At 51.7% G+C, this 13,089-nt stretch overlaps 1 protein-coding gene across 1 annotated transcript in view; it reads right to left on the reverse strand.

Annotated features, from left to right (window-relative positions):
• The window catches only part of TMEM181 (transmembrane protein 181), a 99,287-nt gene extending 86,960 nt beyond the window's left edge, over window positions 1–12,327 (reverse strand). Inside the window, exon 1 of the mRNA XM_032253187.1 lies at window positions 12,128–12,327. Within this exon, the coding sequence (XP_032109078.1) occupies window positions 12,128–12,258 (131 nt within the window). The 5' untranslated portion in view covers window positions 12,259–12,327. The remainder of the gene's footprint in view (window positions 1–12,127) is intronic.
• Between the last annotated feature and the right edge of the window lie 762 nt (window positions 12,328–13,089).

Below are 13,089 nucleotides of genomic sequence, written 5' to 3' on the forward strand. Positions count from 1 at the left end.
GTCTCACTCTGTCACCCAGGCTGGAGTGCAGTGGCGCGATCTCGGCTCAACGCAACCTCCGCCTCCTGGATTCAAACAATTCTCCTGCCTCAGTCTCCCAAGTGTCAGGTCTCCATATGCAAGCCTGGAGCCTGCAAGTCTGAAGTCCTGCTTGCCTCGGCTAACGTTTCCCACCCCCTGCCTGCGTTCGCCATTGTCCCTGATTGCCCAGCAAAGCTTTCCCAGACAAGGCCCTCGCCCAACCCTGCCTGCCATCTTAACTACTCTTCCGATAACGTAAATGCCTCTCACCCAACCCTGCCATTGTAACTGAACTTGTGGTCACGTACACTCCTTGCCCCTAGCCCCACCACTGTAACTGAACTTACTCTGCAACACCCCCGTCCCCCAAAAAACTACCCAAACCTATAAAACCAACTCCTATCCCACTGCCCTTTGCTAATGCCCTTTTCAGCCTTAGCCCACCCGCACCCAGGTGAATAAAGCGCCACGTTGCTCACACAAATCCTGTTCGGAAGGTCTCTTCATTCAAAGCATGCATTTTTTCAACACGGAGTAGCTGGGATTACAGGTGCGTGCCACCACACCTGGATAATATTTTGTTTTTAGTAGAAATGGGGTTTCACCATGTTGGCCAGGGTGGTCTCAAACTCCTGACCTCAGGTGATCTGCCCACCTCGGCCTCCCAAAGTGCTGGGATTACAAGCATGAGCCACCATGCCCGGCCTATTTATTTATTTTGAGACAGGGTCTCACTCTGTCACCCAGTGCAGTGGCACAATGATGGTTCACTGCAGCCTGGAACTGCAAGGCTCAGATAATCCACCCACCTCAGCTTCCTGAGTAGCTAGGACTACAGGCACACGCCACCACGCCCAGCTAATTTTTATATTTTTTGTAGAGATGAAGCATCGCCGTGTTGTCCAGGGTGGTTTCAAAACTGCTGGGCTCAAGCAATCCGCCCACCACAGCCTCCCAAAGTGCTGGGATTACAGGTATGAGCCGCCACAACCAGCCAGCATCAGTATTTTTTAAAGCTCCCTAAAGCACTCTGACACACAGCAAATGTGATAACCCATAGTCTGGGGCGTTGGCAAGAGAGATTTTGAAGATGAGCCCATGGAATCCATGCCTCGTCAGGTCCAGCTCCTTCCTGGGGTTCGGCTGCATTTCTGCCCTTTGGTCTGTGAACAATCCCTGTATTTCTTGTACTAAGTTCACCTTTTTGGCTGAAACTAATACTTGCAACCGACGGTCTTAAATACTGGAGTGCCATATCTTTATAAAGTGACTATCAATGCCTCTAGATGTCCCTAAGACAGCTGCCAATGATGAGAACTACAGCAAAGTTCTAACATGTTCTCATTCCTATTGCAGCCCGAGGGAAGGGGGTTTGGATTTGCATTTCCCCTTGCAGAAGCTGAGGACAGTCTCCACTAGAAGAATGGCAGTTCTGGAGCTCCTCACTTATCATGAGGCAGGAGCATGCCTGCCCTTTCCAGATTGAGCTGGAAGTAATCTTTGTTGGCCTGAATCCTAAATTGGGGGCTCTGTTCACCAAAGAGTATGGGATTACACATCAGAAACACTGCCCCGGTCATGCCAGACAGATAAGCCAGGGAAACTGGTCATTACCTTCACTTAGGAACAAAACTCCGTCTTTAAGTCCTGACAAGACTTGAAGGCCGAATGCCCACAGGACTTTGCTGGCTGTACCGCACCATGAACAGACAGCACAGAGGGCACTTTCCTGGCCTTGTGGGCATATTCAAAAGAATGGGAAGACAGAGCCCCAGCTATTCAGGAGGCTGAGGTGGGAGAATCAGAATCACTTGAGTCCAGAAGCTCCAGGCTGTGGTGCCCCATGACTGCACTATGAAGAGCCACTGCACTCCACCCTGGGAAACGTAGTGAGATCCCATCTCTAAAAAACAAAACACCAACCAAAAAAACCTAAAAAAAGAAAAGAAGAGAATGGAAAGAGCATAGCCGTGCCCCTGTACAGCATGTGTCCAAGTTGTTTGGTGCCTCCATTCCCCAGCAGACAGAGAAGGCAGGACAACACCCACCCACCCACGTGCCCCCGCAGCCCATAGCAGCCAGAAAAGGGGACAGCCTTGCTCATTACATGCCTGTCTCCCGCCTTGAGAGCTCTGCTTCCGGAGACAGGCGACCACCCCTTCGCTCAAGCTGCTTCCTACATAGCAAACCAAGTGCTGCTCCAGCGAGACCCGTCATTTGCCATGACTTTCCACGTCACGGCAAGGCCAGGGAGGCCAGTCCCAGGCACATGATGAACTTGTGCAGTTGTGGGTCCCAGGGTCACACATACATCCTCTGCGATGGCCTTGAGCATACAGAACAATGGGGCTTTGTCCTGATATCCTAAGTATGGCCTCAACCTCGCAACTCCAGTAAACCTAGGGCAGGGAAGGAAGGGGGACGCCGGGGGAACGCTGGGGCAGAAACGTTCGGAGTAGGCACAGCAGTGCCCTGCAGCCCACGGCTGAGCCAGCGGGAGGGGAACGGGGCCTGCAGAGCTGCCTGGCCCCTGAGTGGTGGGCAGCAGCCTCTCCCTGTGCGGGTCTAAGGTGGCAGCTTCCTAAATCATCACTCCTAGGGGCACTTTCGTTTTAGGGTAGTGTTGCCAGAGCATTTTCTCGTTGAAATGCATGCTATTTCTTACAAATTACTCTTCTCTCGTTGCTTGTTTAGGTGACATTTAGGGTAAATTTAATTTTTTAAAGTTATGGAAGCATGTATGACTTTTTCAAGGAAATTTCCTTTCAGGACAGGAAAGGAGGGATACAACATAGCTGCTGTTATAGAAAGAGCAGGAGGGGGTTCCCCTTTGAGAAGCACAGCCCTGAGGTCATGGGCGGGCCTTGCAGAGAGCTGGCCATTGATTGACTGGGGAAGGGCAATGAGGGCTGAGCCAAGAAGAGCAAGGGAACCAGCCAGGTCAGATGCCGTGGCTCATGCCTGTAATCCCAACACTTTGGGAGGCTGAGGCAGGCAGATCACGAGGTCAGGAGATCGAGATCATCCTGGCCAACACTGTGAAACTCCGTTTCTACTAAAAATACAAAAATTAGCTGGGTGCATGGTGGCATGTGCTTGTAATCCCAGCTACTCGGAAGTCTGAGACAAGAGAATCCCTTGAACTAGGGAGTCAAGAGGTTGCAGCGAGCAGTGAGCTGAGATTGCGCCACTGCACTCCAGCCTGGCGACAGGGCAAGACTCTGTCTCACAAAAAAACAGAACTAGCCAGCTGGAAGGAAGGCGGAAGACCAAGACCTCAGAGCGCAAGAACTCAGGGGTTTGTCCCGAGGCTCAAGGAATGTCACTGAGGCTGAAGAAATCAGGAAACGAGCACCCCGTCCCCTTTCTATAGTGCTCAACTGGGTTTCAGCCACCTTCTGCCGGCGACCTGACTGTCATACCCAGCGCGCACACACACTACCCTAGCAGACGGCTCATCTGTCTGAGTCTCCAACCCTGCCTCACCCAGCCTGGCTTAACCTCGAGGGCTCCTTGTATCCTGATCCCCTCCAGGCTGTTTGCACCTTCAGGGTGACAAACATCCTGATTTTTCTGGGATCAAGGGATTTCCTGGAACACTAGACTTTCAAGCCAGGATGCACTGAGCACCCTCTCTCTGACCCAACAGCTCCTGAGCTATGCCACAGCCTCTTTCCTCGGCCTTCACTGCACACTCTCCTTCACCCAAACACACGCGCACACACAGACACAGACACACACACACACACGCACGCACCCTCCCCAATTTGCACCTGAGAAACCTCAGGCAACTCAGGTGACACAGTGAAGATTTCAGACATTTCTGCTGGGCAGACAGAGCCACCCTGATCCAGACCCAGCTGTACTGTCGTCTGCTACCTCAGTTTTAGAGCTGGGAGGGATCTGAGATCATCCTGTAAGATGTGCAGACCCGATTTCCAAGAAGCACAGTGACTGATCCAAGCCAGGACCCGCCCAGTCCTCCTGACTCTTGTTCATCAAACATTCAGCTGCTATGGGGAGAGGAGCCAAAATCCACAGCCCCGTATCAACACATGAGCTGTTCTTTTCAAGGAGGGCCTGTTATGCCTTGGCTTGTGTCCCCAGAAAGATGCTGAAGTCCTAACACCCAGTGCCTGTGAACGTGGCCTTATTTGGTGATATGGCATTGGCAGATGAACAAGCTAAAATGAGATCATTAGGGTGAGCCCTAAGTCCAGTGTGACTGATGTCCCCATAACAAGTGCAGATTTGGCCGGGCACGGTGGCTCACGCCTGTAATCCCAACACTTTGGGAGGCCGAGGCAGGCAGGTCACAAGGTCAAGAGATCAAGACCAACACGGTGAAACACCATCTCTACTAAAAATACAAAAATTAGCCAGGCGTGGTGGGGCACACCTGTAGTCCCAGACACTCGGGAGGCTGAGGCAGGAGAATTGCTTTTTTTTTTTTGAGACGGAGTTTCGTTCTTGTTACCCAGGCTGGAGTGCAATGGCGCGATCTCGGCTCACTGCAACCTCCGTCTCCTGGGTTCAAGCAATTCTCCTGCCTCAGCCTCCCGAGTAGCTGGGACTACAGGCGTGCGCCACCATGCCCAGCTAATTTTTGTATTTTTAGTAGAGACGGGGGTTTCACCATGTTGACCAGGATGGTCTCGATCTCTTGACCTCGTGATCCACCCGCCTCGGCCTCCCAAAGTGCTGGGATTACAAGCGTGAGCCACCACACCCGGCCAGGAGAATTGCTTGAACCTAGAGGTGGAGGTTTCAGTGAGCCTAGATTGTACCACTGCACTCTAGCCTGGGTAACAGAGCAAGACTCTGTCTCAAAAAAAAGAAAAACGGGAGATTTAGCCACAGATACACATAGAAGGAATACGATGTGAAGACACAGGGAGATGACAGACATCTACAAGCCAGGCCTGAGGCTACCAGAAGCCGGAGAAAAGGCCTGGGACAGACTGTCCCTCGGGAGGAGCTGACCCAGCCAGCACCTGGATTTTGGACTTCTGGCCTCAGAACTGGGAGACGATACATTCCTGCTGCTTGAGCCCTGCAGTCTGTGGTGTTTTCTTACTGCAGCCCTAGAATATGGGCCCAGAGCCCCAGCTTCCATATCTTGGGAACGAGGCCCGCTTCAAGCTTCAGGTGTCCCACCAGCCTTGTGGCCTGTTCTCCTCTGGCAAAGGATGGTCTTTCAGTTGCCAGAGCTGAGTCATCGCTGCAGCCGAATGATGACCAGGAAGAACAGATGGGATGCTTATACCTGCTCTGCTATCCAGGAAATTAGCATCCTTATTTTCTCCTCTAAATCAGGGCGAGATGTGGCTTAAAAAAAACATACTCTGGAGGCCGAGGCAGGAGGATCACTTGAAGCCAGGAGTTTGAGACCGGCCTGGCTAACATGGTGAAACCCATTCTCTGCTAAAAATACAAAAATTAGCCAGGTGTGGTGGTGCACACATGTGGTCCCAGCTACTCAGGAGGCTGAGGCACGAGAATTGTTTGAACCCGGGAGGCAGAGGTTGGAGTGAGCTGAGATCACATCACAGTACTCCAGCCTGGGCAACTGAGCAAGACTCTGTCTCTTAAACAAACAAGCAACAAAAAAACATACTCTGCTGTATGGGCAAGAGTTCCACTTACCCCAAGGTACACAAAAAAATAATTAAGCCTGGGTAACCACCAGGAAGAGATCTGATAAATGCATACGATACACACTTGGGTTTGGATTCTGGCTTGAAAATGCAACCTCAGACAAGTTACTTGGTCTTTCAAGACTTCATTATCCTCTGAAGATTGGTGAGATTATGTAAGATGATGCATGTAAATACTTGGTCGAGTACCCAGTACACAATAAGGTATAATAACAGGGTAACAACTTTAATATCTGACAAAATATAACTCAAGGGATGTTCATTATAGACATAAATATGCCCAATACTGTATATGAGATTCAGAATATGTTAGCCTCTGGCTGTGTGATTAAAAGAATACTTAGGCCAGGTCTGGTGGCTTACACCTATAATCCCAGCAATTTGGGAGGCCAAGGCTGGTGGATCACTTGAGGTCAGGAGTTCGAGACCAGCCTGGGCATCATGGTCGCTACTAAAAATACAAAAATTAGCCAGGCATGGTGGCGCATGCCCGTAATCTCAGCTACTTGGGAGGCTGAAGCAGCTTGAACCCAGGAGGCGGAGGTTGCAGTGAGCTGAGATCAGGCCACTGCACTCCAGCCTGGGGGACAGAGCAAGACTCCATCTCAAAAAAAAAGATAAAATCCCAGTCTCATTGGAGACACTCACTGTCTCCTCCCCCACTGTCTCCTCCCCGGCAAAAAAAAAACAAAAGTCGGAGAGAGTTGTCAGTCAACAGTTACACTGAGGTGTACCCGTCAACTTGAAAACGAGGAGAAAGGATGAGGCCCTCTGAAATGCTTACATCAGTACAGACGCCACAAGGTAGAGAAATCTAGGTTTGCCTTAAATAGAAAACATGACTTCCAGACCTTTAAACCTGAATGAAACCTGGTCAAAGCTCAGCCATTGAGCTTTGTGTGAGGAGAGGGGGCCATGGCCCCTGGTTGGCAATACTGCTGCCCCTTGGAAAACCCATCAGAGAAGGATGGGTGCCCCAGGGTGTCTCCAGCTGCTACTCTAAGATCTTTCTTTCCTTCCTTCTTTCCTTTCTTCCTTTCCGTGTCCTTCTTTCCCTTCCTTTCTTCTTCCCTCTGTCCCTCCCTCTCTCTCTCCCTCCCTCCCTCCTTCAGCTGCTGCTCTAAGATCCTTCCTTCCTTCCTTTTCCTTTTTTTTTTTTTTTTGAGACTGAGTCTCGCTCTTATCGTCCAGGCTGGAGTGCAGTGGCGCAATCCCAGCTCACTGCAACCTCTGCCTTCTGGGATACTTCTGCCTCAGCCTTCTGAGTAGCTGGGATTACAGGTGCCTGCAACCACACTGGGCTAATTTTTGTATTTTTAGTAGGGATGGCGTTTCACCATCTTGGCCAGGTTGGTCTCAAACTCCTGACTTCAGGTGATCCGCCTGCCTTGGCCTCCCAAAGTGCTGGGATAACAGGTGTGGTCCACCATGCCTGACCTGCTCTAAGATATTTCACTCATCCTTCATGGCTCTCCGCCCTGGCAGAGATCCAGCCCAGGCCAATTACATCTGAATCGTCAAAGGTGGGGCCTGATGGTCTGTATTTTTGAAAGCTCCCTCATATACTTGAGCTCAGAAGTTCAAAAGCAGCCTGGACAACACAGTGAGACCCCATCGCTACTAAAAAATTCAAATGAACAAAAAAGTTGGTCGGGTATGGTGGTGCATGCCTGTAGTACCAGCTACTTGGGAGGCTGAGGGGGAGGAGCTGAGGAAGTTAAGGCTACAGTGAGCCATGATCACACTACTGCACTCCAGTCTTGGTGACAGGAGTGAGACCCTGCCTCAAAAAAAAAAAAGAAAGAAAGGAAAAGCTTACTGAAATGATTGTGATGTGCAGCAGCATTGAGAATCCCTGATCTTACCAGTTTCCCCAGGGTTCAAGTGATTCTCCTGCCACAGCTTCTCAAGTAACTGGGATCACAGTTGTGCACCACCACACCCAGCTAATTTTTGAATTTTTTGTAGAGACGGGCTTTCACTATGTTGCTCAGGCTGGTCTGGAACTCCTGGGCTCAAATGATCTGCCTGCCTTGGCCACCCAAAGTGCTAGGATTATAGGCGTGAGTCACCTTGCCTGGCTGGCTGCCTTCGTCCATTCTTTTTTTGTTTCGTTTTTTTGTTTTTGTTTTTGTTTTGAGACGGAGTCTTGCTCTGTCGCCAGGCTGGAGTGCAGTGGCGCAATCTCGGCTCACTGCAACCTCCGCCTCCTGGGTTCAAGCGGATTCTTCCGCCTCAGCCTCCCGAGTAGCTGGGACTACAGGCGTGTGCCACCACATCTGGCTAATTTTTGTATTTTTAGTAGACACAGGGTTTCATCATGGCAAGAATGGTCTTGATCTCTTGACCTCGTGATCCGCCCTTCTCGGCCTTCCAAAGTGCTGGGATTACAGGCGTGAGCCACCACGCCCAGCCGGCATTCTTCTGTTTTTTAGTATCTGGCTAATTTCCAGTTTAGAAGTATTATAACTTGTGCTGTTACGAACCTTTTTAGTACATGTCTTCTGATGGCCCCATGTATGCATTCCTTTTTTTTTTGAAATGGAGTCTCGCTCTGTCACCAGGCTGGAGTACAATAGTGCGATCTCAGCTCACTGCAACCTCCACCTCCCGGGTTCAAGCCATTCTCCTGCCTCAGCCTCCCAAGTAGCTGGGACTGCAGGCGCACATCACCACACCAAGCTAATTTCTGTATTTTTAGTACAGATGGGGTTTCACCACATTGGCCGGGATGGTCTTGATCTTTCGACCTCATGATCCACTCGCCTGGGCCTCCCAAAGTGCTTGAATTACAAGCATGAGCCACCACACCTGTCCTCCATGTATGCATTGCTGTAGGGCATATACCCGACAGAAAATGCTGGACCTGCGGAGACGTGTACGTTCAACTTTAGTAGCTGCTGCCGAGTGGTTTTCCACAGTGATGATTGCAATTTCCCTTCCCATCTGCAGTGCGTGAACTTTGCATGTCCTTGTTAACACATCTCACTTTTTCTTGTTACCATTTTGGTGGGGTGTAGAGGAGATTCAAGGAGTTTTCTGCAGACTTCAAGTTACAGACTTCTCTTTTTCTTTTGGAGACAGCCATAGAAAGCCAACCAGTTTTCCCCATGAATGTGAACGAGAAGCAGTAGCCCAAATGGTTATTAGCAGCCAACTGCTACCAAGTTAAAAAGAAAGAACTTGATTACACCATTAAGCTGCTGGTTCAGCAACCCAATTCATTTCCTTACCGTTTAGACTGGTTTCGCTGTGGTTTTTCTGTTATCTGTATCTGAATACATCTTTAGTGTTCTCTTCGTAAAGTGTGTAAGTCTTACAAAATCCTTGTGAAGGTGAGAGTTACAGTTTCTTTTACCCTGACGTGGAAACTGATTGTCCAGTGAAACTCAGTAATTCCCAAGACTGGGGAGTTAGCAAAGGGTAGAACCGGGGCTAGAATCAGGATTGCAGATCCCTGGCCTGTGCTTTTCCACCTTCCCTCTCCTGACAGGAAGTACGACTGTTATCTCTCATTTTGTGAAAATGGCCATGAGTCCTTTGATCACATAGCTGCATCTCTTCACTGATGCCAAATTACGTAGCAAATATGCAAACAGCCACACTGGCAAACAGGGGCAAACCATGTTTTGTAAACGGAGCTTTAGCAGCTGTGTTCCTTGCTTCGCCCCGTTATGAGAAAACTGCCAACCACGTGAGGTGAGTCCCTAGTCCTCTAGGGAAAACAGAGCTGGTGCGTTTTACTCATAAATCACCAATAAGGAAATGAAGATGGTGAGGAGAGAAGGAGCCAAAATCGTAGCAGCAATTTCACCTTCCAGCTAGACAGATGCAGAGTTGTAACTAGCAGCTTCCCAACTTAGAAACCCAAGAGTATTTCACCTCGTTTTGTACAGCAACAATCCATTGATAGAAAATTTCAATGGAGCTGAAGACAGTTCAGTGATCTAAAACATCTTTTCACTATAAAACAGACTTTGTGATTCAGCCTAACTGCCCTGTCTGTACAAAACATTGTAAAGTACTCTGCAGTCAACTTGTGCTCATGGCAGGGGATGCAGAACCCATCACTAATCACTTCCAATCACTGCAAATCTGTCTTCAAGCACCAACTCAACTGAGGAAGCGGCTCCTGGAGCAAAGACTCAAATGCTTGCTGCAGGACGGGCAGCCAAACTGCTCATGTCACCTGCACCTGTGTAAAATCCTCCAGTGGCTTCACATTGCAATCCCAATGAAATCCACATTCCTTCCTCTGACCTTCAAGGCTTTTCACAGGCTGGCCCTGCCTATCTCTCTGACTACAGTGCTCCAGGTTTGCTGGTCTTCTGTCTATGCCTTGAACATTTTATGTTTTTATGGTCTCAGGGACTTTGCAATTCTCCTTCCTCTTCTGGGACTTTCCTCCCGGCCTCCTTGTTTGGTTACCTCCTCATTTTTCAGTTCTCTGACAAATGTCACCTTCAAGATGGACCCCACCTGACTACCTTCTGTGTGGCAGCACCCTGTCACTCTCTCAGGTTTCTTGCTGTAAGCTCCAGGACAGCAGAGACCCTGTCTTGCTCACCGCTGTATTCGCAATGCCTAGAACAACAGCAGGAGTATAAAAGATGCTCAGTAACTACCAGGTGAACAAATTGGTCAAGAATAAAGATGGAGATTAACCACTGGGGTGTGTTCTCTTCTTGGCTACTTGCACTGCGATCATTCCACTTTCACTAGCTGTGCTGCCAAAGAAATATTCCCAGGAAAAGAAAGTACAGAGAAAGAAAAAAAGGCCAGGCATGGTGGCTCATGCCTGTAACCTCAATACTTTGGGAGGCCAAGGTGGAAGCATCACTTGAACCCAGGAGTTTGAGACCAGTCTGGGCAATACAGGAAGATTCCATCTCTACGAAAAATACAAAAATTAGTCGGGTAATGGGGCAAGGGCCTGTGGTTCCCACCTACTCCGGAGGCTGAGGTAGAAGGTTTGCTTGAGCCAGGGAGGTAGATGCAGTGAGCCAAGATGGCTCCTCTGCACTCCAACCTGGGTGACAGGGCAAGACCCTGTCTCAAAAAATAGATAGATGGATAAGACAGAAAGATAGACAGATAGATTCGATACATAGATAGATAGATAGATAGATAGATTAGATAGATAGATAGATAGATGAAAAAAAACACCACCACCAGAGTAAGGGACAGGGGTGGCGGAACCAGTAGAAAAGGAGATTGGACATAATCTTACACAAGAATGATATGAAACTCTGGGTTCTTTTCCCATACCCTCAGGTCTCTCAGGAGGCTGCATTAGATAGATTTCCAGGCTCGCCCAAAAGCTACATCACATTTTTTTACATTTTTTAAAAATGGTCTTTTTCACTCAACAACGATGACCACGGTCCCGCTGCGTTGCTGATCAGCCCGGGAGAAGGCATTAGGTTTGTGAACAGATGTGAGGATAAGTGTGACACATCTTTTTCTGAACATGTACCTATGATTATTAGCACAGGATGGGTCTTACAAAAATGACGTCCACCCGTTCCCCATTGCAGGGCAATACCCTCGCCATCCTTAGCACAGAGTGAGTAAATTATGATTGAATCTCAGCTTTCAGAGACCTTCTGGTTCGGGCTTCCCATTCAACAGATGAGGAAGGTTGAGGTGTGGGGTTAGGGAGCTTCCTACAGACTCGCGATTGGGTCCTGTCCCGACACCGCCAATTTGGGTAAATTGGCCTCTGGTGGTGGACAGACTTTCCTTCCCCTCCGGAACTGCAGAGCGCAATGAGGAAGGGGCGGGCGCCAGCGCCAGGGTCTGCAGTTCCCACCGCCCTCTCTCAGGTCGCAGGAGAGGGAGAGGGAGACGGAGATGCACACAACCAAGTTCAACACCGCGGCTCCCAGCCGGGGTGTCCCTGCATGGCGTCCCGCGGTCCTCCCCGCCGCGCCCGTCCGCCCCCAGCCCTCGGCGGCGCCCCAGCCCCGGAGGCGTCCCGCGAAGCCCAGGGGCCCGGGGCGCTCGGAGCTGCGGCCAAGACCCTCCTCCAGACGCCGAAGCGCGCGCGGTCGCCTCCCCAGTCTCGGGTGCCTCAGGCCCGAATGGGGGCGGCGGGGCGGGCGCGGGGGGAGAACGACGCGGGGCGCGGGGAGGAGCCAGAACCCGCAGCTCTTTTCCCGAGAGGCGGGATCGTCAGCTAGGGTTTCTGCGGAACGGAAAACGGCCCTTTGCCCGGGTCGCGGGGCTGCCCTGGACCCCGGAAACTGCGCGCCGCAGCCAGCACCCCTGCTCCCCGCCCCCTCCCCGGTCCCTCTCAGCCCCGCGCCCCGACCCCAGCCCCTTCCGCGTCCAGCGGGCGGAGACGGCCGAGGGCGGGACCAGGCCAAGCCCGCGGAGCCGCCGGGGTCCCGTTGGGGACTGAGGCCCGGAAGACCCCGCCCGCCGCTCGCCGCCCGCGCCGCGCCCACCTGTAGTAGCGGTCATCCTTGAAGGGCGTGAGGTCCTCCTTGAGCTCGCGGTACGCCTCCTGCAACCGCCGGCACAGGTGCTTGAGCTCGCTGCAGAGCGGGGGCTCGAAGGCAGGGTAGTCGGCGTCCATGCCTCCCAGGCCCCGGCCCCGCCGCTCCGCCCTTTGTGTCGCCGCCAGCGCCCCCTCTCTCCTCCTGGCGCCGGGGATCCGGCTGCGGCGCGCTGGGCGGGACCGAGGAGGAGGAGCAGGTGCGGGGGAGGTGGGGAGGGGGCGCGCAGGAAGGAGACCTGGTGCGCTCAGGGCGCCGCCGCGAGCACGCTGGGAGCCGGGCCCGGCGCGGGTGGGGGCTGGGGGTCCCGGCCCTGCGCCCCACGCCCCACGGAGGGGGCCTGAATGTGGGCGGGTGCCGCGCCCATCCGCCTCCGCGCCCCTCCGCCGCCGCCCTGGGAGAGGCAGAAAGCGGGGGAGGAAGTGCAACGCAAGGTCGTCTGCCGCCCAGAACTGAAATCTCTGTGCCGCCATCGCCAGTGGCAGCGCTGGGAAGGGAAGACAGTGGAGGTGGGAGCATGGAGGAAAATAGGGCTTGGGGGCCGAACCGAGGGCCCTTTCCTGCTGGGAAGGTCAAGTCTGAAGCCGGCTACGGCGTTCAGCACCGCGGACAGCTCCCACGGGCGACTTTTAGCTTCTTGGGCTCCACTTGGCCTAATGCAGAAACAGTTAAAACTAAGCCCATCAGAGTTATAGTCATAATAAGTATTTTTCCAATGAAGTGTATCCAAGTGAGGTGCCTCTTCCCACATGTACTAAAACAACCAAAAAAAAAAAAAGTCTAGGCAGAGGAGTTTCTCACTCTCTACAAGCTCAACACTAGTGTGCAAACTACAGACTTAACAAATTAACACGTCTTCGACGGAATGACTTCTCCAAAGCTTGGTGTGATCGCCTCTTGTGAATTTTTCC

The sequence above is a fragment of the Sapajus apella genome, unplaced genomic scaffold (genome assembly GCF_009761245.1).
Source record: "Sapajus apella isolate SASKATOON/1434 unplaced genomic scaffold, GSC_monkey_1.0 scaffold82, whole genome shotgun sequence".
Lineage (NCBI taxonomy): Eukaryota > Metazoa > Chordata > Mammalia > Primates > Cebidae > Sapajus > Sapajus apella.